This window comes from Trichomycterus rosablanca, chromosome 5 (assembly GCF_030014385.1).
Source record: "Trichomycterus rosablanca isolate fTriRos1 chromosome 5, fTriRos1.hap1, whole genome shotgun sequence".
Classification (NCBI taxonomy): domain Eukaryota; kingdom Metazoa; phylum Chordata; class Actinopteri; order Siluriformes; family Trichomycteridae; genus Trichomycterus; species Trichomycterus rosablanca.
Genome location: NC_085992.1, coordinates 35,480,131 through 35,508,106, shown reverse-complemented (window position 1 = coordinate 35,508,106; position 27,976 = coordinate 35,480,131). Strand labels below are relative to the sequence as shown.

Below are 27,976 nucleotides of genomic sequence, written 5' to 3'. Positions count from 1 at the left end.
TGCAGTTACTGTTTTAACATACTCTGTAGTAGTGTAGTATGCGCTCTGGGACGTAGCGGGGAGCCTGTGGGTCCTTCGTTTCAAAACAGAAATGGCGGCGTCCTTAAGATGGGCTGTACTGCAGCTCTCACGAGTACAGGTGTCATCACGTCCTGTTAGGTTTGTACGAGTTGACTATTTCTTAAGCTTAGTTATAAACATTTTTCTCACATAACACTAAAAGAAATGTTGATAGAGAAAATATAGTTAACAAGTTAATGCCCTAGCCTAAAAAGCTAACGGGTGATAAATCAGGTAACATTAGCGAAATAAGCTAAGCTAAGCTAAGCTAACCACACGAAACAAACGTATTTTACATTATTACAATATACTTGCATATTAAACAGCTGCAAATAAGGGTTTGTTGCATATTTTTAAACCTGTATTAATTATACTTTTGCATAGTTTTGTATTTTGTAAAGTTTTCGATAGAGGAAGCTTATTCTATACTTTATAATGCAACTAAATGCATTCAGGAGGTTTAACACCAGACTTATTGCTACTATTAGAAGATTTAGTGTTCTCTATAGTTACTGCACATCATTAATAAAATGGTAAATAGAGGCTGGTATCTAAAACTTTAACAAATTATAACAAGCTGTATCTGCACCCCAAATACCCTGCAATTGAATAATGTACTGTCATCAATTAGAAAATGTATTTTATTTATTTATTTCTGTCTGTATGAAATACATCTTTAAACAGTCATATATAAAGTGTTGTTGACATTTCTAGTTTAAAGGGTTTGTCGTATATGATGTATTATAAGTAGGGCTGTCAAACGATTAAAATTTTTAATCGCGATTAATCTCAGAATTTCATATAGTTAATCGCAATTAATCGCATTAAAAAAAATCTGTGTAAATGTTATAGAAAACAAGGATTTTTATGTGAAATGTTACAATTAAAATGGTGAACACATTTTATGCTAAATGTACTGATGTTAAAAACTGCTGGGACAAGAGAAAACTGTAAGGGAGTTTATTCACTCACATACTAGGCAGTAAATGTCAGATTGTAGTTTAGAATTTCTCCATCAGCAAACATTGTAGATCAGCGGTGCTTTAGGTGGGATAAGGCGTAGTTATTGTAACAGACTTTTCTGTGGTTGTATTGTGACAATGGTTTGATGGCCGTTTCTACACGAAGTGAGTGTGTTTTGACCCTTTGGGGCTTCCATAGTTCATGGACTAACGTCCTTGACTCAGCTTTCCGGTATTTGGTACGTAACAGAATAAGTTAATAAAAGTGTTCTGCTCCCGACAACTTGTGAATATAGCGTGTATTTATTTCTTTATAAGTGCATCACTACAACGCTCGGTTACATTATGTTAACAAACCGCAAATGAAAAACGGTGGCAAGTCCGACATTAAAACGTTTTTGTTAACATAATGTTAACATAATGTAACCGAGCGTTGTAGTTTTACCAGTCAAGTCTCAACATTAACTAGAATTTGCGTTAACGGCACTATTATTTTTAATCGCGTTAAATTGAAATCGCGTTAATGCGTTATTATCGCGTTAACTTCGACAGCCCTAATTATAAGTGTTGCAAGATCAAAGCTTTAGGGACTGTGACTAAGAATGCATGGTGATAAGTTTCCTCTTGCTTAATCCTGTATACATTGGTTAAAGCTGCTCTTTGTTGGACAATGAAATCCCTAAAACTAAAAGTAATAGGTTTAGGAATTTCATTAGTAGTAATCTGTGAGTGAATCATTGTTTGGAAAAATGTATAATGTAAGTGTTCTCTCTAGGTTTTCAGTGAAAAGCAGAAGTCAGTGCTACTCCCAGTTGTTAGTTCAGAAGAACAGACAAGGACAACAGTTACAGACAAAACAACTCTCAGGTAAGACACCACAGGCCTCTAGGCTACATATTTCATACCATAATAATTAAAATCTAGATGCTATAGTTTTGATGTTTTACATTTATTGTGAGCTGTCCATCATGTGTGTCCATCATTAAATGAAACTGTAAACACTAAATATTAGAAAGTCTAAATGACTGTGCTAAAATTATTTACATTTAGTGCATTTAGCAAATGCCTTTATCCAAAGTGACTTTATTGTGACTGATTACATTGCAAACAATTGAGGGTTAAGGTGCTTGCTCAGGGACCCAACAGTGGGAACTTAGCAGTGGCAGGGCTTGAATCGGCAGCCTTCTGATTACTAGTCCAGTACTTTAACCACTAACTTACTTTTATTCATTTTATTTTAGTTCTGTCATATTAAAGACATGTGTTGTTTTACAGTACGATGGTTGTCAGTTTTGACAGAAGACACTCCAAACCCCAGGAGCTTAAAGTTCCTTCCTGGGAGGCCTGTGCTGGGAAAAGGAACTTTAGACTTTCCAACTTCAAGTTCTGCAGAGTGTTCATCATTAGCAAAGTAAGAACTTGGCATGTTAATGTTTTTCCAGTTAAATATGCCATTACTTACATAATATGACTTTTATATTTCTCCAACATACAAAATTTAGCAAATATATAGTGCCCATGTTTTTTAGTAGATGTGTTAACCTCTTTTTACAACAGAAAACAACAAAACATAGAATTTGAAAAAAAAAAAAGTGTCTAAACCTTTGCATAAGAACGTATGTGAAAGCACTCTTATAGAAAGTGTAGTATATTTGTGCTATGCTAAGTTGATTTCTTCAGACAGAATTTGAAGACATAGACAAGCACTTAATACTTATCTGTGTTTATTATTTAATGTTACACTGTGTCATTCTGTCCTTGTTCTCACGATTTAGCTCGAGTGCAGAAAGAGCAGTACTGTCTAAACATTAGACAACACGGATTAGACTGAAATCATGGTGTAAGATAAAGTTTACATTTTTTGATATATTTTTAATGTTTCAACAGGGATCTTTTTCAGGTTAAAGGAGTCAAAAGTGTGTTTTTTGGTCCAGATTTCATCACACTTACCAAGGTAACAATCACAGATCCTAATTTTAATAATGAATGTACAACAAACAACAGATGATTAAGTTGAGTGAAGAGTGATTCATAACGTCAGTACTTCTGATCCTAGATGGATGATGAGGTGAGGTGGACCGACATTAAACGTCAAGCCATTGAAGTTATCACAGAGTTCTTTGAGAGAGGAGAACTGGTCACAACAGGAGCAGCACATCCAGAGAGCAGTAAGTAAGGCACTGCAGAGCCTGCCAGAACAGATTTGTTGATTGGTTTGATGGTCCAGGTGTTAAACATTTCCTTCTACTTTGTGATTTTATTTTAGGTGTGTCAGATGACGATGATGAAATTGTGTCCCTGATTAAAGAGCTTTTAGACACACGGATCAGGTAAGCATACTTCAGTATGCACCAAAAGGGCTTAAAAGTGTCATGTTTAGGATCTTAACATGTTTCTTTATACAGACAAAGTCACAGTGGCTTCAGGTTTTTATACCAACCATGCAGCTGCTTAGCTTGCCACTGCACACATTTGCCTCATTAGTTTGTGATTTTAGCGCTTGCTGTTTTAGCTTCGGACCTTTTTAAAACACCTCCAACTCATTTTTATGACCTGGCAAAAGCCTCTCAGGCAGGACGAACATGGAGAAGATTGTGATTTTCATAATTTCAGTACCACCAGCTGTATAACACAAGTTTTAAGGGTACCATGACAGTGATGAAGAATCCAGCTAAACCTAGATACATGTGGTTGGTTTTAGTGAATTTGGTGGTTATTTTATACAAATGTTTTTTTTTTTTTGTATTGTGTTACAATGATGATGTTTTACTGCACTGCTCAAGCCAAGCGCTGAGCAAATGCAGCCTCTCAGTAAGCAAAATTCTAAATACACCCTTAGGGCTTTCTGTAAATATCTGAGACTGGAAAAGTGATTAGTGGCTTTACACCTGTCTGAGGAGGTGTGTACTTGCTTGTGACCCTTGTTTTTCTTATCACAGCCTTAAGGTTGTTGTTTTTATGAGAACATTTAGTATAGCTTCTGCAGTAACATTATTGGTCGTTTTTGTGGCAACAATTTATGCACATAGGATAAGGAATACAAAACCACCCCTTATTTATTTCACAGATTAAGAATATCTTGTCAATGAAATGACTCACTCATGTAGTTTGTTAATGTCATGATGGCACCTACAGCAAATCACAGGGCAGACCTACACAATACAGTGGGATGCTCATTGTATGGCTCATACAAAGGATATAAATAAATTATGTTCTATTCCCTTGCCCTTTAGGCCCACAGTGCAGGAGGATGGTGGTGACATTATCTTTAAGGGCTTTGAGGATGGCACTGTCAAATTAAAGTTGGTTGGTTCCTGCACAGGCTGTCCCAGTTCTACAGTGACTTTGAAAAATGGTATTCAAAACATGCTACAGTTCTACATACCAGAGGTGGATAATGTGGAACAGGTGATGCATTTTACTGACATTTAAATGTTGAAAAGTTCAATTAATTGGCTGATATCTCATGTATTGATCACATATGTTATATTTATCATTTTTACAGGTGGAAGATGAAGTGGATGAAATCAACATGAAGGCATTCTTAGAACTAGAGAAAAAAATAAAAGATGTGTAGAATGTATATATCATGTTAAATCGTAAGATTTGGCTACTGCTTTTAGAAATACCTATAGATTTACGTTGTTAAAACTACAAACAGTTGTAAACAAAAATCAGACCTGGAAATACTTTAAAGTTTTTTATTTTTGGTAACAATATTTAAGATTAATTTAAAGAATATTGACGTGTTTCTTACAACTGTAATAATATTTGTGAGTTAGGAAAGCTTAGCACAATTTATAATAAGTGATTTTAAATAGTGCCTTAAAATACCAAAACTTAAATCCAGCTTTCAATAATTTCCAACTAAAAATAACACAATACATTATTAACTATTCAGATACTCATCTGTATTGATGATTACTGATTTCAACCCCAATGTTGTTACCCTGACCTGCTAAATGCATTTGTTTTCTCTACCTGCATCTAGTGTGTTTAAAAGATTCTTACTAAACCCATAAGTACGCAGTTACCAATATTCAGCCCTGCCATGTTTTTCTAATTTTAGATGATCTCTTATAATTAACAAAGATGTTAGCTGAAATGTAGTCTGAATACTTTTACAACTGGTTGTTGTTTTAATAATCCACTATTCATTGTAAGACATGCAAAATTGTGATGTAGCCAAAATGAGCTTGAGTTCATGTGCTTAAAAATGACATTTAGTGTTGCATCACACAATCTATAGATGTAAATGAGATCAAAAATGTTAAGACTGTAAATAGCCTATCTGTATGTTACATATAAAAGCAAACCATTCACAGTTTACTGGTACTGTATTCCTGGTATGTTTATGGTCTGAGTGGTATACAGCACTTTAAAATTATTAAATTCAGATGTTCCACTGCTAACATTGTTTGGTGTGTTAGTCACCTGCACGGAGTCCTGAGCTCAACCCCTTTAAGCACATTTGTTAATTTGCAAGGCAGGCTTATTTTAAATCAAAAACTGTGGAAGTCCAAGGCAAAGGATCTTATAACCATGTTATATTATAAATTTGTATTAATGCCTGTGGTTGTGTTATGTCCAACAGGTCTGGGTGTCTACATCTTTTTAGTCATATATATAAATCAGACATACACTGAGCACTTTATTAGGTACATCTGTCTACACTTTTATTTTACATTTTATATGCTACACATACAATACAGATGATCTTTGTGGGTATAAAATTATTTATTGTAGCCTGTATGTTGCTCTTTACTGTTGCAACTAAAATTATTAAGCCCCTTTAGCAAATTAGGTTCATGTACCCCATTTATCAGTTGAAAGCAACCAATAGGACACCCACTGACCAGATGCTCTGTGGGTGGTGGACCATTCTCAGCACTGTGATTACACTAACATGGTAATGATTGAATAGTGTGAGTGTACTGATATGAGTGTATCAGGTGCAGCAGTGGTGTTGGGATTCTTAAATACTGTTTAAACGTACTGGCCTCTTTATTAGGAACACATAGGAACACTCAATGTAGGTATACAGTTAGAGAATATAGTTATCTATTTTATATGCTGTTGACTATATTTTTGGTTGGAGCTTTACTCATCTCCCAACATTGACAGTAAGATTTTTAAAACTCCCACTGCTGTACCTGATAAACCAGTGTTACAATGTTAGTGTCATTGCAGTGTTACAAATGGCCATAACAAATATGGCAACAAATAGGCTACAGTCAATTGTTTTGTATACACCAAGTGGATCTGTTTGGTAGGCACAGCTTATAAAGGAATCAGTAATTGTATATACCATATAGGGATACCTTAAAGTGCTTGGTTAGTGCATATAATGAAACACATAATATTGAATAAAAGAACTATAATAGTGTAGTTTTTTCACTGTCTGTACAATTATTTTGCTTTAAAAAATGCAAATAAAAAATTTTCATATTCTAGTAATGAATGTGAAGATATAAATAAATGCAAAACAAATATTAAAAATGCAAAGAAATACTGATAATTTCCTAATGAATGAAGGTGACCTTGTTACAACAATATTTGTTTATCTTATCTTAAAAGCACTTTATTAGGAACACTTGTACTCATGCTTATTTAAGTAACTTTTTTTTTGTCAGTTACATAACAGTAGTTCACATACCATCAGGATGAAAATATAATGTGTAATACAGATTAACTTTGGCAGGGTTGATGTCAGACCTGCTAATTTGAATACGTTAAGATCTTCATTACTGTATGAAGATTGCACAGAATGGTGAAAAAATCCAGTTATCAGCAGTTTTGAGGACAAAACGCTTTGGTAATGAAAGAGGTCAGAGGAAAATAGGCAAAACTCTATTGGAAATCAACAGATCTTCAAAGCAATGTGAAAGACTAGGAAAGAGCATGCCAAGACTCATTAATGCTGTAAAAATAGGGGTTATTCAGCTAATACAGTATTGTGTTCTTTTAAAACGTGAACTTGTTTTCTTTGCATTGTTCGGGGTCTGAAAACACTGCACCTTTTTGATTTCATCAACCTGGTAAGGGTCACAGTAGGCCAGGTTTCACCAGGTAACACACTGGTAGCAAGGCAGGAATATTATAATTTGGGAGAAATATTGTCAGTAGTTTATAGAATAACAGAAAAATGTTCATTACACACATAACTGAATAGTGGAACCACAAAAATAGACGAGTTTATACATGTTTAAGAGTTTGAAAAGGTTAAATCTATATGATAAATTAATGACATAAATAACTTAATTCATCGGTATATAACGGGCTGATATCCTGATATCCTCACAGTTAGAAAACAGCTGGAATGTAGATGTAGAAGACAATGTATTTGATTAATGACTCTGGAACAATGGTCTTTTTGAAGCTGTTACAGCCAAGAGAAGAGTCGTTAGTAGCGTGACGTCAACGCAACAAACTGCGCATGCGCAACTCTCAGCTCAGTGCATGCCGTGTACAGTACAACAGCAGGTAAGATGTTATGACAAATACACTGTAGCCCTGTAGTTGTGTGTAATTGTCTATAGCATTTATAACGCGCATTTGTGTAGCTAGTAAACATTGCGTTTCTCTTGTCGTTAAATGTGCAGCAATAGCTCTGAATTGACTGACTATGCAAGCTAATAGCTGGCCCACAATTAAAGAGCGCGATCACAACACGGAGCTAACTAACGATGCTAACGCTAAAACCTGATGTCAGCACTGCAGCTTTTCTGACTTGACATTTTCACCGCACTCCGTTTAACGTCAGGGGAGACACGTTATTCCCACTAAGCTTAGATAAAAGCACTACGTTTGCAGTTTCACACTGAAACAGTCGTTTAGCTTTGTACTAACACCAGCCTGTAGCCGGTATGTGGATTGTCATAGCTGGACGGCAAGCTAAGCTAATTGATCCTCTGTTAGCATTGTCGTTGTACATTGACTAGCCTGTTTTTACGTCAGGCTTATTTTGTGATTTTATATAAGTACAAAGCGTAAACAGAACTAGTCTCACCGGTTATTGCATTACTTTCCTCTAGTCCTTCCTGCTTGTTTATTTAGTTTTACTGGTTGAATGGATGGTTGAAGAGCAGTCCTGTCAGGTTTGTTTACATTAAGGTAAAGTTCACATTTACATAAAAATCACTATATTTCGTGCATTCTGTTTTCTGATTAATCACATTGTTTTTTGTAAATACACGTTCATGTGACGATGCTGGAGCTCGCTTATCACTGGGGTCACGTCTTACCTGCATTTTTAACCTTGATTTATTCTGTGTAGACCAGTCAGTATCGGATCAAGTTGTATTTCTGTCATTTAGTAGATGCACACAAATGCTTGCTGATTTTATCTTTTTGATGTCTTACTGTCACCATTGTGCATCGTAGATTTTTTTTGCTTGTATTAGACCTAATGTTCAGGTCAACTAGACGTTTTTCTCCAAATGATTTAAAGTTTTTAAACTTTCCATATTATAAACATTAAATAGTATTATTTAAAATTAATATTTTAACATTTATTGACACATTTTGCATTTACTTACATTTCACCAGCAGTTGCACATGGATTTTCATTTATTAATTAAGAACTATAAAACACAGCAATCATTTTGTTAATTGACCAGGATGTTAATAATATACAATTCAAGAATGAAGGTCAGTTGTCTAGAAGGCTAAAGCACTCTGAGTATTGTATAGAATAATGTGACCTTACATTATCTTTTAGAGATGCGTCACATAGTATTTGTAAAATTGTCAGGACATAGTCTTCTGAGGCATTGATTTTATATTGTTATACTTACAGTAGTGAGTCAATGAGTAATAGTCCAAATGCAAACATAAATTAACCAGGCTTGTTAAGTTAGTTTGCTTTATGAAATATACTTTAGATTTGTTTTTGTTTTTTTGTAATACTGTCTTAATAAGTGAGCTCATTGTTTCAACAGGACGTGTGTGCTGCTGATCTGTCAAAATCCAAAGCCAGTCTCCATGGCCCAGTTTGGGGGGCAGAAGAACCCTCCATGGGCAGCCCAGTTTACTGCGACAGCTGTGTCTCAGCCTGGCCACACAGGACAATCCATAGACCTGAACAGTCTACACTGTGAGTAGTAGAAAAAGGGGTATTTCTTATGTGTGTGAAAACATCATAAATAAAGAAACTAAAAAGATGCATATGTCACTGTTAGATAAAATGTAGATTTTTATATTAGTAGGTTTAGTAGTTGTAAAGTTTTTATTTTCTATTTTTGGAATGCCATTGATTAACTGTTTAACTGATAATTTTATGCTGTCAGCTAAAACATACACTACGCAAGCGCCATCAGATGCACAATCGGGAATTGGAAATGTGTAGATTGGGATAGTATGCATCTCTGAGATATATATATATATATATATATATATATATATATATATATATATATATATATATACTGTATATATATATATATATATATATATATACTATATACTATATATAACTAATATATAACTATACTTTAGTATGCAGCGTTGTAGTGTTTAGTTATCTTTTTTTAGGCTTTTTCTGCTACATTAAAAAGTCAACTTATTTTGGCCAATGAGACACAAAACTTTGCAAATTTACAGTGTTGGAAGGTGGCATATAATTTCTTATGGCCTGTTTGTCCCACTGCAGCTTTAGGTGTTCAGCAGCCATCTCTCCTGGGTGCTTCCCCCTCCATGTACACGCAGCAGTCAGCCCTGGCTGCAGCGTCCCTCAACACACAGTCTGCTGCCAATTACCAGATCTCCCAGCAGACTGCAGCTCTCCAACAGCAAGCAGCAGCAGCCGCCGCTGCTGCAGCTGCTCTGCAACAGGTGTGCAACCTCTTTATGTTTTATTGGAAAACTGAATGTTAATGTGTGAATGTTTTGTTGGGCTTGTACTGTTGTGTTGGCCTCATCTTAGCACAGCTGTAACAGCTGCTCATTCATAGCTCCAATGAATAATCCTAGAGCTCTAATGTGTATTTTAGTCTCAGATTAATTCGGCTCTACAGCAGTATCAACAGCAGCAGCAGCAGCAGCAGCAGCAGCCACCTCAAGTTCCCCCACCTCAGCCACCCCCTCAACAAACCCTCTACAGTGTCCCTCATCAGGTACATATGCTCAATCAATTTGTTCTTTATTACTCTGACCTTTCAGTTAGTTTACTTACATTTGGTAAATTAGCTAATATACTCTATGGTCCAAAACCACAGGGGATCAAATACACTTTTAATGCTTGGAATGTTATGATCATGAACACACAAATAAGATGCATTGTCTTGGACGGATGTTAAAATCTGACTGCTTGAATGCACTAGGCTCTAAGGTCCAAAAATTAATGTCTATTTTCTATTAACAGCTTCCACAGCCTCAACCTGCCCTGCTTTCACAGGTGAGCCATGTTATTTATATTTATTCTAACTAAATCACTCACAGTTGCTCAGGGATGTCCCTGTCTGAGGCTGACCTAAATTGCAGGATTTGTATGTCATCCAGTCGTCCGTTTCCAATTGTACAAGGGTACTTGTGAACTTAGGAAGAGTTTGCTGAAGGTGAGGCTGTGATAGCATTTCCCACCAGATGCTGTGAGCAAATATGCACAGCATTTGTTAGCAGTAGCAGTCGCAACAACAGGGCAGTTTTTGTTTTGCCCCACAGCAAATCCTGCAGTTATGTTTGAAATTGGGAACTTGTGTTGTCTCACTCAAGTAGCGATTCTTTTGACCAATCAGCATTCTGCATTGTTTCACACTCTACTCATACAGCCTGCTTCTGTGCACTTAGTCAAGAAAGGTCACTCTTTCTTTTAATTATTTGGGAATTGAAGATACTTATGTTATTGTATACAATACAAGGTGCTCAACAGTCCAAAGTTCTGGCAGGCCAGTCAAGCACACACACACACACGCTGTTGTAGCTTGTGCAGAATGAGGCCTGGCATTGTCCTGCTGAAATAGACATGGAGTTCCTGGGAAAAGATACCTTATATAAATGTTTTAATGTTTTTGCATTTTTAGAAAGAGTCCCAACTTTTCTGAAAAAGTGGTTTGTACACACAAAAAAAGTCTGTGAACACCTGGCCATGAGCTTGTTGGATTTCTCATCCCAAAACCATGGGCATTAGTATATGATTGCTATGTATTATAGTCTCCACTCTCTTGGGAAGGCTTTTCACAAGATGTCATTGTGTCTGAACGTATGCTATTATAATATAATATTTATTATATAAATACTTATATAAACCTTTTAATGAAATGTGTGGATTGAACATAAAAGCATATATACTCTTCTTAGTATTGCTTTTATAATATTTAATGCAGAAATGACAGAAACTTAGTTTTTTGTGTTTCTCAGCCCCCTGTTGCTTTGCCTACCAGTTTGAGTTTGTCCAACCCACAGCAGACAGCCCAGATCACAGTGTCGTATCCAACTCCACGCTCTAGCCACCAGCAGCAGATCCAGCCCCAAAAACAGCGTGTCTTCACTGGAGTCGTCAACAAGCTGCATGACACGTTTGGTTTTGTGGATGAAGATGTATTTTTCCAGCTTAGGTAAGAGATGACATTTGTATTCCAGTCTCCTCCTACATGGTGTCAGTCTATTTACTGGCTGTTTTTACTTAGCAAGTGAGTGGGTTGGTAGGTATTTAGGTTGGTGTGGATGAGTGGGGGAGGGGTTAATGGTGTTTTATTGGATTGCTAAGTTTATCATGTATCCAGGGTTTTCATTGTGTTGCCAGTCCCACCATAATTCCTCTTCGAAGAAAGTAATTACTGAAGATAATTCAATGAATGCTTCTGTTTGGTCTCCAGTGCGGTAAAGGGCAAAACACCACAAGTGGGTGACCGGGTACTAGTGGAAGCCATCTACAATCCCAACATGCCCTTTAAGTGGAACGCCCAGCGCATACAGACTTTACCTCAGTTGCCCAACCAAACGGTGAGCTAGCATAGTTAACCAAACAGATCCCTTACTATGAAGTGTTATAATCACATTACGGCTTGTCCTGTTTTTGGTTTTGTTTGCATAGTGTGTCATTACAGTGCTGTTGATTGCTGTGTTCTTAATCTCCATGTAGCACCAGGTGCCCCAGCCCTTACCTCAGGTTTCCCCACAGCTGTCCAGCTTTTACACTGATGCCGGAGTGCAGCGCTACTCTGACATACACACGGCGGTGGATTCAAGATCAAATGTAACCATTGCAATTTAAAGTGTTCTTTCTGTTCTCTTTATCTTTTGATAATGCATTAACGTCACGTCTGAATTATGGTGATTAAACCTAACCTAAGTTAACCAGTTTTTGTATATAGATATTTTGGCATGAGTAGTGTATTATGTCATGTTTGTTAATGACTTCAAATACTGTCAAACTATAACTTAATCTCAATTGAGTAAAATTTAACTGTGGCATTGCAAACTGCCTGTTAATCTGTATTGTATCTATTTATCTTAGTGTTGCTATGGAAGCAACACATTTACTAGTTCAGTTCAGTGACCAGCTCATTTATTTGAATTGTCTTTTTATGATTACCGTAATTCAGGCATGTAGGAATTGTAATGCTTCTTCCTTCTCCCAGTGCACAGACAGGCGTTAGTCACACTTCTTTGGTGCTCTTTCATTCTTCACATAATAAGTTGCTTTTAAAACGGTTTTCTTCTGTTTCTACAGCTTGAAGCTTTATGTGTTAGGTGCATTTTTCTACATTTTCCCACAGCTAGAATATTTGTGTCTTTAAAGCATAGTTTATTTTCTTTTCAGATTGGCTTAATACAGGCATGTGTTGAAGCAGGTGCATGATAAAACACTATAGGTCTGCTTTGTTCTTTGTAACATAAATATTTAACTGTAGATGTAATGGCGTTACTCCTTAATTTAAGTACAAATGTGTCCTATTCTTAACACTTTCTTAACCAGAAAAAAAACATACAGGTGCATACACAGTACATGATTTTGTAAATATTTAAGTAAAAGAACGTAGATTGAAGCCACATGGGACCCATACTAGGGATAATATGGAATGTAAAAATAGTTGAACACAAGCTTACAACAAATAGGTAAGATTAAAGCGATACATTGTAAACTGGTGGATTGCCTTTACATGTATATTAAATTGGTTCTATTCTATTTATTCTAATAGATGTTAAAAGAGCATTTATGGATGCTTTTGTGACGGTTCATTTGAGTTTTTGACCGTTGTTAAAATATGTAAGTCATCATCGGCAAATACTGCTGTTTATAATTTATTATAGCCAGCTAAAAAAGCGCCTGGGTCCTGGAAACCTGAACTTGAACTTTGCCTCTCGTCACTGTCTGTAATGAGTTTGTTGTGTTCTCACAGTGTGGTTTTCTCCCAAAACTTGAAGGTAGATTAGCTGTTGAAAGTTTTGCATCATTTTTCAAGAGAGTAAACAAGCAAACTTGGATACTTCGTGGAAACAAGTTAAAGACAGATTTGCATAAAGTTAGCTAATTATTTATACATGATTGTTGGTAGAGAGTAACAGTACCAGTTTTGTTTGTCTTTTTATATATTAACAATTGACCATTTCTATGTAACAACACCTTTGGACTTGTGTCTTTTAGCAATGCTGCCTAAAGTTCCTTTAGACTTTAATACAGTTCTCTCTCGGGTTATAGCCAGTTCAGAGCCTTTCATTCAGCCTCATATATCGGAAGAGAAACATCACCATCCACACATTTGTTGTAGTAGCTTGTGTATTGCTTCAGACGGGTGGTCAATTCTAATTCATGTCTGCTTTTATCTTTTAGAGCCAGCCTCCTGCCCCAAACATGATAAAGCCGGGCCCTTCCATGCTTCAATCTTTACCTCCACCCACTTCGTTTAGCGTTCAAGCCCAGGGTCCCCCTCCCTCGCTTCTACAAGCTCAGCTTTCCGCAGCATCTTTAGCCCCACTGCTCCAGAATCCCCCCCAGCCTCTACTGCCGCAGCCACCTCCAAAAGGTAAGGCAGCTTATCCAGTTCAGTATCCAGAGAAGTTTGTTGGTTGTAATACGATCTAATGCTGTTTCTGCTGTTTTTATCTCCTGTAGATTCAGTTTTTTCAGGGGGTTTGCTTCAGCATCCGGTGCGGATGATGCCTCAGCCACAGCCTGTAAGACGTATCGACCCCTCTCCTCGTTTTCCCAGCCGCAGCGACCGACCAGAGCTCATCCTAAGAAAAGATGACAGAAGGCCAGTAACATTAAAACGTCCTTGTTGTGTTTTGCCACTGTGACTGTCGTGCAAGTGCATTTACCATATAGACTTCTGTTTGGGGATTCTTCTAACTATCACTATATGGCCAGAAGTACTCCTTGCTAATAGGTGTATACAAATGATTGACAAAGTGTATTTTGCACTTTCAACTTTGTGGCAACAGTTTGAGGAAGGTCCTTACCTGTTCCAGACTGTGCCATGTGCACAAAGAGAGGTTAATAAACACATGGTTTAATAGGTTTGGTGAAGGAACTTTAGTGGCTTGCATGAAGTCCTGGCCTTAGTGCCATTGAACACCATTGAAAGCTGAACATCATTTGCAGACCAAACCTTTTTGTTCAGCATCAATGCCTGACCTCACAAATGCATCATGGGCACAAATTCCTACAGACACACAAAAATGTTCTGGAAAGCCTTCCCAGAATAAAGTAGACTGTGACATCTGCAAAGTGGGGCCAACTTTATACTTATACACATACTTTGGCTATGTAGTGTACTTTGTTTAGGTAAATGTAATTAACCATGCTTTATGATTTATCCTCATGTAGTAGGGAGAGAGACAGAGAGCGAAGGAGATCTAGGGAGCGCTCCCCAACACGCAAACGTTCAAGAGAGCGTTCACCTAGAAGAGACCGCTCTCCAAGACGGCCACGCCGAGCTGCACCACGATATACTGTGCAGTTTTCCAAGTTCTCCCTTGATTGGTAGGTTATCTTATTAGCTAATGAAAAATTTTGTAGTAATGCTAAAACATTTTAAATAAATGTAACACATTTAACACGTCCTCGATCTTTACAGTTATAACTGTGACATGATGGAGCTCCGACGAAGGTATCAAAGTCTCTACATCCCCAGTGACTTCTTCGATGCTTTATTCACCTGGGTGGATGCCTTTCACTTATCGCGACCTTTTACTTTTGGAAATTACTGTAATTTCCACATCATGCATAAAGAGGTGGACTCTTTGGTAAAAAACACAGCTGTACTTGACCCTCCTGATGCCAACCACACCTACAGTGCCAAGGTGTGAGGTCACATTTATAATTTATTTATTATTTTTCTTTATTATTCTTTTTTCTGAATTTTGGGCCAGTATTTTTGGATGTGAACATGTAAACAATGCTGTTGCTTATGGTGCTGTAGGTGATGCTCCTTGCCAACCCAAGTCTGGATGAAATGTACCACAAGTCTTGTGCCCTTGCTGAGGACCCACAAGACCTGAAGGAATCTTTCCAACACCCAGCTCGTCTTATTAAGGTAAAGCCAAAAGCTTTTATCTTGAAAGTTACCACTCGGCTATAATTATCGTGTTTATTTTATTCACCTGACTTGCATATCTTGGAATGTGGGAGGAAACCGGAGCTCCCAGAGGAAACCCACACAGACACAGGGAGAACATGCGAACTCCACACAGAAAGGACCCAGACCGCTCCACCTGGGAATCGAACCCAGGCCCTTCTTGCTGTAAGGTGACAGTGCTACCCACCGAGCCACTGTGCCCACATCATAGGATGTTATGGGTGAACTGTCTGATGAAAGCAGAAACAGAAATAAAACACATTTGTCTGTAATTAGATGGAAATATGTTGATTGTCCCATTAGCTTTTAGGTACGTAAAGGTTTTAAGAAAATATCTCCAAAACAATGGCAACCCATGGGCAACCTTTTTTCTGGATTTTTTTAGTACTGACTGGATTTTAGTTTAGTTCCTGACTGTGAATCCACTGCTATTTGTGTTACCTCTGATCTGACCACGGAAATCTGTATCACCACACGCCCCCCTCTTGCACATGTCTAATTTGCACATGTGTAAGTTGTATTACTTTACCCCTATGATAGTCATCAAATGTCTGGCTACCAAATTATTGAAATTAGGAGGCTTATTAAACAATTTCGGCTGTACCCCAAAGCTCAGTTGTCTGTTTTTTAAACACTAAGTTTGTGTTGGTGCCTGTAGTTGGGGTTAGAGTGCCCCCCCCCCCCCCCCCCCCCGCTTTATGACGCTAATGTATGTTAATTTCAATTTTTTAGCACTAACATGTAAAGCATGTGACCTTATGTGTTTTAATTATTTATTTATTCAATTTTTCTGTTTTCAGTTCTTGGTGGGGATGAGAGGCAAAGACGAGGCCATGGCCATCGGTGGCCACTGGTCTCCTTCACTGGATGGAGCCGATCCAGAGAACGATCCTTCAGTCCTTATAAAAACAGCAATACGTTGTTGTAAGGCACTGACAGGCATTGATCTGAGTTTATGTACCCAGTGGTAAGTACTAGTCATTAGTAACGTTATTCTGGTGTCCTGTTACTGCATGGATATTACAAAAGCTGTATTTCCTGACGTTAGAGGATTTTTTACTGTAAATGATCCAGTGCTCCAGTCATCTTTATTTTGCCATGTCCTTTTTCGCTAACTTGTGTAGCAGTGATGTGGTTGAATGCATTCAACCTGTTGCTTGAAAAGCAGAGCCAGAGGAGGAGTCACCACCATGACTTTGTTTTCTGACCTTTGATGTGCTAAATATCTTACATATCTCACTGTGTCCTTAAATCTGTCTTCCTCTTACACTGTTGGTTTTTTCACAAACCTCCAGTTCAGACTCACATTGTTATGGGACCGGTCTGACAGTAAGAAAAGGGAAAATGTCCAGGTTGTTAATGTCTATTGTGTGTGTTGATTTTCCTAATACACGGACGCCGTCATCATCAGAACCTGTGGTGGAGATCTGCAGACTGTTATGTTTCATATCACCTGCTCTAAGATTGACTTATAACGAAAAGGGATAGGGAAATGAAAGCTGTTTGTTTGTGTGTGTGTGTATAGGAAGTGTATAGGGTTTGGGTTTAGTTATATGTCTGACCGAATGTTTCTTTCCAATGCACTTCTTCCTTTGCGACAGGTATCGCTTTGCAGAGATTCGCTATCACCGCCCTGAGGAGACTCACAAAGGGCGGACAGTCCCCGCACATGTGGAGACAGTGGTTTTATTTCTCCCGGATGTATGGCATTGTCTTCCTACCCGCTCAGAGTGGGAGGGGCTGTCCCGTGGATTCAAGGAGCAGCTGGCAGAGAAACTCTCGGCTGAACGGAAGGAGGCTGATGGAGAACAGGCACTGAATGCTAATCATTTTCTTCTCATTTCCGCTTCTCACAGGCACAGGAATAGACAGACAAACACTCAGAACACAAAATGTATCACAGACATCCTACAAAAGCCCCTTTTTTACTGTCCCTGTGTTCCATCTTTTTTACTTCACCCCTTCCCCTCCTGCTTCTTCTACTTGCTTTCCCAGCACTGCCCTCGCCACCCCACCCCACCCAGCCCGCAGTCACATACAGTGGAACAGATTAGGACGTACTTTATTGAAACTGGTAAAACAGATTCTAGCTCTGCCCGCTATGTAAAAAAGCACATTTCAATAATGAAAGAAAAGGAATTTTCTGTTTAGTGTCAAATTTTAATAAGAACGTTACTCAAATTCCACAGTTTGCATATTGAATATACATATTTTTAATGCTGAAATTGTTCAGATCATTGAATGGCGGGCTGGAATCTGGAGAGCCAGTTGTTGTAAAATGTGTATTTCGGTATGTTTTCTGTCATGATTACTTTTGCATTTTAAATCAATATTTGCTGAATTTTAACAATTCCTTAAGTTATTTTTCTTATTTATTTTTTATTTTTTATTTTTACGCTATTCTCTGATTGGGCTGAACCTAGATATCTGGACTCGATTTTCCAGGAAGTTTGGCTGATCTAAGGACAGTCCCCAGTGGCTTACTGTTAGAAAGAAGGGGAAAAGGCGTAAATTGAAATGTAGTCGTAGGGATCCCTTACACACTTTGAGTTGGAGACCATCTCTGAGTGCATCCGTCACAGTCTGGACCGCTTTTATTGATTATCTTTTTGTATTCCACAGAACTGGCATTGATTGGCTGATTGGTGGGGTTTGGATCTGTTTTAAAAGCTAGGAGCCTTTTATGTAAACTAGAAGTGAACTTTCTTATCCAATCGACACCTCAGTTGGAGGAGACAGTGACAGTTGTGACCTTGCTTCTTGCACGGATCAACTTTTACTTCAAAAGTAAAAAATAGTTTAAAGTTGCTGTGTAACTTTTTGCCTCTTTCTTTTCCTCTTCCCCTTTGACCTGAGGTAGGAGGAAGATGAGAAAGATGAGGAAGATTCCAAAGAGATTTCTGCCCCCACTCACTGGTCTAAGCTTGATCCTAAGTCCATGAAGGTAGATTGTTATGAACATCCAATCTAATCATCTCCTGTCCTGATGAGCTGCTCCAGCTTTAGTTACGTTTGTCTGTGCTTAGGTAAACGACCTGCGTAAAGAACTGGAGAATCGATCTCTGAGCTCCAAAGGATTAAAGTCGCAGCTCATAGCTCGGCTAACTAAGCAGCTGAAGGTGGAGGAGCAGGTGGAGGAATCTAAAGAGTCGGTGAAGACAGAGCCTGTTTTTGTGCAGGAGGAAGAGCCATGCAGAACCAATGATGATAGAGAGGTGGGTAGTCCCAGTACCCTGAACACTGTTTCAACCGCCAACCTTTTTTCTTTACGTAAATAATTATCTGAAGCTGAGTATCATTTAGTTCACTTTTTTATAGATACTTATTCAGTAAATATAATGCTACAGGGAGTCTTTACTAACAGCTGCCATCAGACTATTCAATCATTTATAAAGAATACCTATAATTATTATATGCTATGTATACATCTTTTTTTTTGTTTCATTTTCATCAACCGCTCTATCGTAGTCAGGGGCACAGCAGGTCCAGTTTCACCAGGAAACACTTGGCGCAAGACAGGAATACCCTGGTCAGGGCGCCAATCCATCACAGTTCTTTGGCCACAAAGACAAAGCCGAACATGTCTGTATAGCTGCCTGGCGGGTTGATAGCCGCCTGATAGAGATTTAGACCTGAATCTAGCATAATAGACTGCTGCAACACCAAAAGGCATGAAGTTTCTTGTTACATTTAACAAATATTTGAAAGACTTTGTTTTTTTTTATTTTGACCACTACAGAGCAGGTATTATTTAGGTGGTGGATCATTCTCAGCACTGCAGTGACTCTGACATGGTGGTGGTGTGTTAGTGTGTGTTGTGCTGGTATGAGTGGATAAGACACAGCAATGCTGATGGAGTTTTTAAACACCTCACTGTCACTGCTGGACCAGCCAACAGTGCCCCATGGGCAGCGTCCTGTGACCAATGATGAAGGTCTAGAAGATGACCAACTCAAACAGCAACAATAGATGAACGATGGTCTCTGACTTTACATCTACAAGGTGGACCAACTAGGTAGGAGTGTCTAATAGAGTGGACAGTGAGTGGACACGGTATTTAAAAACTCCAGCAGCGCTGCTGTGTCTGATCCACTCATACCGGCACAACACACACTAACACACCACCACCATGTCAGTGTTACTGCAGTGCTGAGAATGATCCACCACCTAAATAATACCTGCTCTGTAGTGGTCCTGGGGGGGGGGGGGGGGGGGTCCTGACCATTGAAGAACAGCATTAAAGGGGGCTAACAAAGCATGCAGAGAAACAGATGGACTACAGTCAGTAATTGTAGAACTACAAAGTGCTTCTATATGGTAAGTGGAGCTGTCAAAATGGACAGTGAGTGTAGAAACAAGGAGGTGGTTTTAATGTTATGGCTGATTGGTGTATGTTGTTTTTAAAAATGTGAGACTTAAACACAAATGTTGTTGCAATTGCTGAATGCTTCTGTATTTCTGTATTCTGTAATACAATACACATTTTCAAATAAAATAAAATGCATATAAAAGCAGCTGGATATGTGGAAGTGGATTGGTAGTTCTTTGTTTAAATTATTTGTAATATCAGTCTGATTAAGAAGATATACTTTATTTGTCATATATACATATACAGGTGTACAGTACAATGAAATTCCTTCTTCACATATCCCAGCTTGTTTGGAACCTGGGGTCAGAGCGCAGGGTCGGCCACCTTACGGCGCCTGAAGCAGACAGGGTTAAGGGTCTTGCTCAAGGACCCAACAGTGGCTGCATAGCAGAGGCTGGATTTGAACCGCCAATCTTCCGGTTGATAGCCCAAAGCTCTATCCACTAGGCTACCACTATCCCCTTTAACTTAATACTATTAACTTTGTATCTCTTAGGATGAAGAGCGTAAACGGCAAGAAGAACTTGAGCGCCAGCGTAGGGAGAGGCGTTATGTACTCCCTGATGAGCCAACCATCATTGTTCACCCCAACTGGGCAGCCAAGAATGGCAAGTTTGACTGTAGCATCATGTCTCTGAGTGTGCTGCTGGACTACAGGCTGGAGGACAATAAGGAGCACTCCTTTGAGGTTGGGAAAGCAACTCCACTCTGAATTACTTGGTTAGAAAAAAACAAAAAAACAATGCAAATCTAGTAGACGTTTGATAGACGGTGTTATCTCATTCTTTTGACTTTGACATTACTTTCCCCATTGACTTAGGGATAATCATCTTCTTTTGGCATTGCCATAGCAGATCATTCGTCTCCATCTTACCCTGTTTTGAACATCCTCCTCTGTCACACCAACCACCTGCATGTCCTCCCTCACCACATCCAAAAAATTCCTCTTTTACATACCTGCTGGCTCCACCATCAGTACCCTTCTCTCCATAGAACTCGCATCCCTTCTTTGCACATACCCAAACCATCTCAGTCTCGCTCCCTATCTTTGGATCCAAAACTTCCTAGCTTCGCTGTCCCTCTAATAAACTAATTCCTAATCTTTTCCATCCTCATCACTCCCAGTTACACTATGGCTTAACCATGGATAAATAGCATACAGCTGCATGCTTCATCCTAAGTATAAAAAGTTATTCACAAGTTTGGATATCGCTGAATAAATTCCATATTTTGTTGCTTTTGTAGGTAAAACTAGTTAACAAAAATCTGTTTCAGGTGACCAAAATCTGTTTCTGTGTGAATATCTATTTTTTGCCACATTTAACATAAAGACCCAACAAATATTTAATTCCAGCCCTGTTTAGCTGCCTGAGCTCATCCAGTGGATGATTAAATATTTCTCTGAAGATTGCATTTTGAATTACATACTCATGAAGTCTCAGAAATAGACTGAAATCTTTGTAAAAAGTGCTTTAAATAAAAGTTGTCTTTCTCTGTGTTTAGGTCTCTTTGTTTGCTGAACTGTTTAATGAGATGCTTCAGCGGGATTTTGGATACAGAATCTACAAAGCTCTTTCTGCTCTTATGAGTAAGGATGAGAAAAAAGAAAAGAAAGACAAGGCAAGGAAAGAAGTTGACAGAAAAGAAGTGGAAAGGAGAGACGGAAAGAGGGAAAAAGATGCCGATAATTCTGAGCCTGCAACAAAGAGATCGAGAGAGGATGAGGAGAAGAGACGGGTTAGTACATATGTGTTTTTTTCTCCTCATATTTCCCCCTTCTTTATCTCTTAATCTAGTCATTTTCAATTTCCGCTTGTGAATCCGCTGCTGCCTGCACAACCCCCAATCTGATCAAGAGGAGCCAGATCACCACGCACCCCCTCCGACACGTCCAATCTTTGGCCACTTCTTATCACCTGCCAGTTTTAAGTACCCACACATAGCCATATACAGTACAAGAGTTATGCTAAGCTTCATGTGAGCACCCCCAAACCACTCCAAGAGATTGCATATTGCAGCGGCAGCAAGTAGAGACACTGTCTGGCTTTCCCTTCCTTAAACGTGGCCAATTGTGTTTGTGTAGACGCCCAGCCAGGTTGGTGACTCTGCTGTGATTTGAACATTTATGTTTGAACACTTTGCAGTGGTGAGCTAGCGTGTTAGACCCCTGTGCCACCCAAGCACCCATATATTTTGTCACTTCATCTACATTAGGTGTACTCCATTGACAGTGTGGTGTACTATACACTGACCAGGCATAACATTATGACCACTGACAGGTGAAGTGAATAACACTGATTATCTCTTCATCACAGCACCTGTTAGTGGGTGGGATATATTAGGCAGCAAGTGAACATTTTATCCTCAAAGTTGATGTGTTAGAAGCAGGAAAAATGCTAGCCAAATTGTGATGGCTAGACGACTGGGTCAGAGCATCTCCAAAACTGCAGCTCTTGTGGGGTGTTCCCGGTCTGCAGTGGTCAGTATCTATCAAAAGTGGTCCAAGGAGGAAACGGTGGTAAACCAGCGACAGGGTCATGGGCCGCCAAGGCTCATTGATGGACGTGGGGAGCGAAGGCTGGCCCGTGTGGTCCGATCCAACAGACGAGCTACTGTAGCTCAAATTACTGAAGAAGTTAATGCTGGTTCTGATAGAAAGATGTCAGAACACACAGTGCATTGCAGTTGCAGGGGGACCAACACAATATTAGGAAGGTCATAATGTTTTGCCTGATTGGTTTATATACAGTGCACTTTTAACTGGAGTAAAAGTCATTGTTTAATTTCTAGTTTGTCAGACTGCTTTGTATTATTGTTTGTAGTTTTCTTCTGCTCTAGCAAGTATTTTGTGTATGAAGTATTTATCTGTGACTCAACTTGGTAAAATTTGCCTCTCCAAATGAACTTGCTTTTTGTCTGTTGTTAAATACTTGAATTTGCAGCACTTCAGCAAATCTGTGATTGGATCGTTTGGATTGTCTTGCTTTTTGTGTAAGCTTGGTTAATTTCCATTAAAAAATATTCAGTCTAAAAGTCAGTCTTCCTCCCGTCTAACAGGATAATGGAAAGGAAAGGACACTGAAGAAAGAAGAATCTAAAGACGAAGATGATAATGACGATGAAGGAAGCAACACCAATGCTGACGAATACGATCCAATGGAGGCTGAGGATGTGGATGACTATGACTATGACGGTATGAGCTATGCATTATTGTATTCGGAGAAGGTTACAGTTTTGCCTATTGTAATTTTCAGCAAATATTAATAATTACTCTTTATTACTTTTTAGAAAAAGATGACGAGGACTCCAACGGAAGGGATAGAAGGGACGACCGTCGAGATGACCGAAAATCAAAAGATAGATCTTCCAAAGATAAAGTAAGTGGTGTGTGAGGTTTATAAAGTTATTAGCAAACATTTTACCCTCCTCTTTTGTTGGAATAAACTAATACTGGACCTCACTTTGTCAGGATGAGAAAAAGAAGCAGATGGTGACATTTGACAAAGACCTGCTAATGGCTTTCATATACTTTGATCAAAGCCACTGTGGCTACCTGCAGGAGAAGGACCTGGAGGAGATCATATACACACTGGGCTTGCATCTCTCCAGAGCTCAGGTACTAGAGGTTTTAAAGTGGTAAATCTTTGTGTCCCTGCTCCTCTTCATAGCAATCATTCAGTTGGAGCACAGTATGAGAAAAAGGCTTTAGTAAATTAGAAATTGTTTAATCTAATGTAATTATTTAACAATCCAAATAATGTAATTGTTTAATTTATAAAACGGCAGTGTGCCACTTGGTTAGAGCTAATGGGTCAACATTTATTACAGGTGAAAAAACTGTTAAGTAAACCCCAGGTGAAAGAAACTTGCAATTACCGTAAGTTAACTGACCGACCCAAAGACGAGGTATTCACCCCAGTATTCACAGCTGATGCTCAACAGGATAACCTCTTGGGTGAGTAACAATGCCAAGCTAACAGCCTGTGAGTACAACAACATATTATTGGTAACGATGCTGTGATTTAACACAGTGTGTGTTACTTTTGTGGTCTGCAGGTAACAGACTTCAGCTGCCCAGTGTGAAAACGAGGCGAGAGACACAGGAAGGCAATGAATCAGGCGGTCTGATGGTTTATAATGGTGCTTTAGTGGATGTTGGCAGCATGCTACACAAACTAGACAAGAGTGAAAAAGCCAGGGAGGAGATTGAACAGAAACTCATGCAGCAAGACACAAAAATAGGTAATTCATATTGAATCATTACTGAATAAAAACAACAGTTACAACACAGTCTTGTTTCAAGTTGTGCAAGGAGCAAAGACAACAGGCAGCTTCATAGGTCGCTCATAAGAGAATTTTAAATGGTACAGAAGGTCACAGTACAGAACACTGGGATTTATATTTGTGTGCATGCAGATTTTTTTGCATTTTTCCTTACTTATCCTCTAGTTTTAGTTGTATTCAATTACCCGATTGCATTTTGCTTTCCTCTTTACTGCTGCTGACCTCCACTCCTGACCGAGGAGAGCCATGACTAACACTCCAGGCGAGTTCATATGTCCGGAGAGTCATGCACCAATCTCCACTATCCCCCGTCTCTGTGCAGGCGGCATAAATCAGCCAGCAGGGGTTGTAATTGCATCAGTCATGAGGAATCCCCTTGGGCAAACAACCCAATGAATTAGCCAATTGTGGTCTGTGTAGGCGCCAAGCCTGCCGGTAGCAGAGCTGAGATGTAAACTCACAAGCTTTAAGGCGATCAGTACATTGTGATGTGATGTGTACATTTTCAGTATCTGGAGGTTTCAATTGGGTTGTTTTTTCTATGTTACTACAAGTATTTAGTGTCTAGTTTCATGACAAAAACAGGGCTGAAACTTGATTCATATTGTTTATTTTTGCTAAGAAATGTATACCCAGATTGTTTTTTTTTTTTAAAGTCGCTTCCTGTAGAACAGCTTGTAGAGAGTGTGATTGGGATCGTCTCTAATCCAGCTGTGTGTGCACATTTAAATGGCTTTCCTAATGCACTGCTGTAATAAACATTGAAGTGGCTGAAGCAAGGGTTTGTTTTTTTTAGACGTGGATGCTAAGCATATAGCAGAACTGGAGTCTGCTAACCAAGGTCTAACGAGAGAGCTGGAGCAGGTGAAGGCCAGTCTGAAGGAGACGGAGAAGAACCTCCAAGCCTGCGAGCAGCAGAAGAACAGCTACCAACATCACCTGCACAGCACACTCTCCAGCCTTAGCACAGTGATGAAGGACCTGCAGAGCGCCTTACCTAAAGTACGTACTAACATGCTGAATTTCCCTCTCTTACCTTACCGTTTTTGATACGGTCAAGTGCAAAAGTTTGCATGATCTTTATGTAAAGTTTAAACACGACCCACAAAATGTCACTTCTAAAAGAAAGAAAGGCATTCAGTGCTTACTAATTATTAGCAAGTGTACCATGACTTTATCCTGGTCAGGGGTGCTGTGGGACTGGTTCCCCCAGACCTGACCAACCTACTGCCCAAAAGCACCACTGGGGATTCGAATCCTGACTCGGACCTGGAGAGCAAGTGTAAAGAAATGTAAATTTTCCTTTTTTCTGGAAAAATGGGTGCAAACTTTTGCACATTTGTATTTTGTTTTATTTAATTAAAACATCATAAGTGTTTGCATTAATATTTCGTTTATTTGGTGTAGGACGATCATCTTGAAGGAGGCGAGCAGAAAACTCAAGCTAATGGTGCAGACAGTTGAACGGGTTACATCTGACGTTGACTCAGTCCTGCGTTCAAATCTGTAAATAAGCACTGAGCTCATTGAATTGGATGCTACTGTTTTAATAAATGTTGTTGTTTTTTTATTTTTTAGCACGGATGTCATTTTCAAGACAAAGGAGTACATAGTACACATAGTACACTTTGTTTTCCTCTCAGTAACTTGACATGCTATATTTTTGAGGATGCTTACATAGTTAAATGATGTTCACTACAAAAAAGTTTATCCAGTTTGTCATATTTAAGTTTATTTTCAAGTAGCAACAATGTTTTTGATCTAAACGTCCTGTTCTGAAGAACCCATGCCCATTTTTTGTTTTGTCAGCATTCAAGCTGTTTGAATGTGTTTTCTAAGCTTCATTAGCAATAATATAATTATAAAAAAGTATGATTAATTGATAACCTTTTTGACATGAGGACTGAGGTAGAGTTGCGTAATGGATGCAGTCACACTCAGGATAGAGATTTTTGTTATCCAGATACCATACAGTCGTCACTACTTAATGTCTTTGTTGTGCATTGCTAACTTGCTGCTGCCTTTTCATGATATGCATCCAAACTAATGCATGTATATTTTCTTAATCCTGACAGTTGAGGTTCTGTTTGATGTAATGTTCAACTTCAGTGGGTTTTTTTGTTATTTCAAAGGAAGGTTGTGGCATGAATGGCTTGTCTGTTTTGAAATAGTGGGTATTGGAATTAACTTGAGTTCATATCTGTACACTTGAGAAGTAAATTACAAGAAATTCAGGACTAATTCAGGGGTGGACAAATCAGTAGCCGTGGTGCCCGGGACAAGTACATTGTTGATTCAGGATATAAGTGTTTTATTTAAACAGACCTAGTGGTCAAATCACTCACTATGTAGCTGTAAGAGGTGATCCCCATTATTTCTTTAATTAACTTGAAAAGTAAAACGTTTCCATTTTGGCTTTCTTTCAGGATTTTAGAAAGTTTCCCGATGGTTCATGTATTTTGTGGTGGTGTGACAGAAAAAATTACCAACTACTTAGATTTGTGGGCAGTGCTGAAGGGGACACCCTTCCACACTAAATTACTACTGTTTCTAAATGATTTAGGTTTACTCTGTTTTTCGGGTTTCACCTGCCATTTGTGAGGATTTAATCAAGTCAATGACACTGTAATGAGTCTTTACTTGATTACTATCTATAAACTATAAGATTTGCCCCTTACTGATGAGTTCTTTTATTATTGAACTTTTAAATAAGTATTCATTAATGCATTTACCATGTTTGGTCATTAACGCCACTGACTACTTGATTCAATCCGTATCATCTATTGTCAGGTTGGGCGGCACGGTGGCTAAGTGGGTAGCACTGTCGCCTCACAGTAAGAAGGTCCTGTGTGGAGTTTGCATGTTCTCCCCGTGTCTGTGTGGGTTTACTCCGGGTGCTCCGGTTTCCTCCCACAGTCCAAATACATGCAAGTGAGGTGAATTGGAGATACTAAATTGTCCATGTGAACTGATGAATCTTGTGTAATAAGTAACTACCGTTCCTGTCATGAATGTAACCAAAGTGTAAAACATGATGTTTAAGTCCTAATAAACAAATACCGTCAGGCTTTATTAATTCACCCTAACAGCCATTTTATTTTGTGTATTATCTTTAATATATATCCATTAAAATTACATACTATGTATAAATGGAATTTAATATTACACAAGCTTTTTTAGCACTGTTTATTACGTTTCTGGGCACCCACATAATGGCTCTTGGCAAGCACATTGATGGATTGAGCTTCAAAATGTATGATTTGTCCACCCCTGTTGGTATTACATGGAAGTGTGCCAACCTGGAAATAGGAAAGAATGATTGCATTGATTTTAAGTTAATGTTTGCTGCAGTAAACTAATTATAGGAAATGAAAAGCTTACCTTAGTAACAATGAGCCCCAAGCCAACCAAGTGCAGAATATTTTTCTATTTCAGATGTACCATGGTTGTTCTATGTAAACATTAAAATTGTTCATTTTAAAACGTTATGCTCTCTCTCTCTCTCTCTCTCTGTGCTGTCCTCTAGAGGTCAGTGTTCGACTATCTGGGAACTTTTATTCGGTCAACTGATTAAAACAGCTAGTGTTTACTGCTCGGAGTCGATTCTAAATGTTCTTGTTTGAAACGAAAAAAAAAAAAATCACATTACCTGCTGGAAGTACTGGTAATTTTCTACACACTGACTGCATGGTTACATTACATACTATTACATACTATTTTCCAACCTGTGAGAAAAATGGCGGTGAAACAACTAATCAATCTTTTTTGTTAGCTAATATCTT

The 27,976-nt window shown here is 38.5% G+C and overlaps 2 protein-coding genes across 2 annotated transcripts; both read left to right on the top strand.

Annotated features, from left to right (window-relative positions):
- The first annotated feature begins 86 nt into the window (after positions 1–86).
- Positions 87–5,589, top strand: zgc:110319 (uncharacterized protein LOC796111 homolog). Its single transcript, XM_062995116.1, has 8 exons — positions 87–159; positions 1,798–1,889; positions 2,298–2,433; positions 2,910–2,976; positions 3,079–3,190; positions 3,289–3,352; positions 4,256–4,430; positions 4,528–5,589. The coding sequence occupies exons 1-8, from the start codon at positions 92–94 to the stop codon at positions 4,597–4,599; spliced, it is 786 nt and encodes a 261-aa protein (XP_062851186.1). The 5' UTR covers positions 87–91; the 3' UTR covers positions 4,600–5,589.
- Positions 5,590–8,962: 3,373 nt separating this feature from the next.
- On the top strand, positions 8,963–27,677 carry ccar1 (cell division cycle and apoptosis regulator 1). Its single transcript, XM_062996083.1, has 25 exons — positions 8,963–9,117; positions 9,673–9,854; positions 10,013–10,135; positions 10,384–10,416; positions 11,379–11,575; positions 11,837–11,963; positions 12,103–12,216; positions 13,795–13,987; positions 14,077–14,218; positions 14,791–14,946; positions 15,041–15,266; positions 15,386–15,499; positions 16,342–16,508; positions 17,143–17,353; positions 18,402–18,485; positions 18,568–18,756; positions 20,407–20,598; positions 21,414–21,647; positions 22,968–23,103; positions 23,199–23,287; positions 23,380–23,526; positions 23,739–23,865; positions 23,967–24,152; positions 24,991–25,196; positions 25,602–27,677. Exons 1-25 carry the CDS (start codon positions 9,006–9,008, stop codon positions 25,656–25,658), a joined length of 3,744 nt encoding a protein of 1,247 aa, XP_062852153.1. The 5' UTR covers positions 8,963–9,005; the 3' UTR covers positions 25,659–27,677.
- The last annotated feature ends 299 nt before the right edge of the window (positions 27,678–27,976 follow it).

What these genes read in the sequence shown, in the direction of transcription:
- zgc:110319 (XM_062995116.1), top strand. Translation starts at nt 92, where the DNA reads ATGGCGGCGTCCTTAAGATGGGCTGTACTGCAGCTCTCACGAGTACAG. An exon ending in AGCAGCACATCCAGAGAGCA is followed by an intron (nt 3,191 to 3,288) that starts GTAAGTAAGGCA and finishes ATTTTATTTTAG; the next exon opens with GTGTGTCAGATGACGATGAT. An exon ending in CTTTTAGACACACGGATCAG is followed by an intron (nt 3,353 to 4,255) that starts GTAAGCATACTT and finishes CTTGCCCTTTAG; the next exon opens with GCCCACAGTGCAGGAGGATG.
- ccar1 (XM_062996083.1), top strand. Translation starts at nt 9,006, where the DNA reads ATGGCCCAGTTTGGGGGGCAGAAGAACCCTCCATGGGCAGCCCAGTTT. An exon ending in GATGTATTTTTCCAGCTTAG is followed by an intron (nt 11,576 to 11,836) that starts GTAAGAGATGAC and finishes TTTGGTCTCCAG; the next exon opens with TGCGGTAAAGGGCAAAACAC. An exon ending in ACCACACCTACAGTGCCAAG is followed by an intron (nt 15,267 to 15,385) that starts GTGTGAGGTCAC and finishes ATGGTGCTGTAG; the next exon opens with GTGATGCTCCTTGCCAACCC.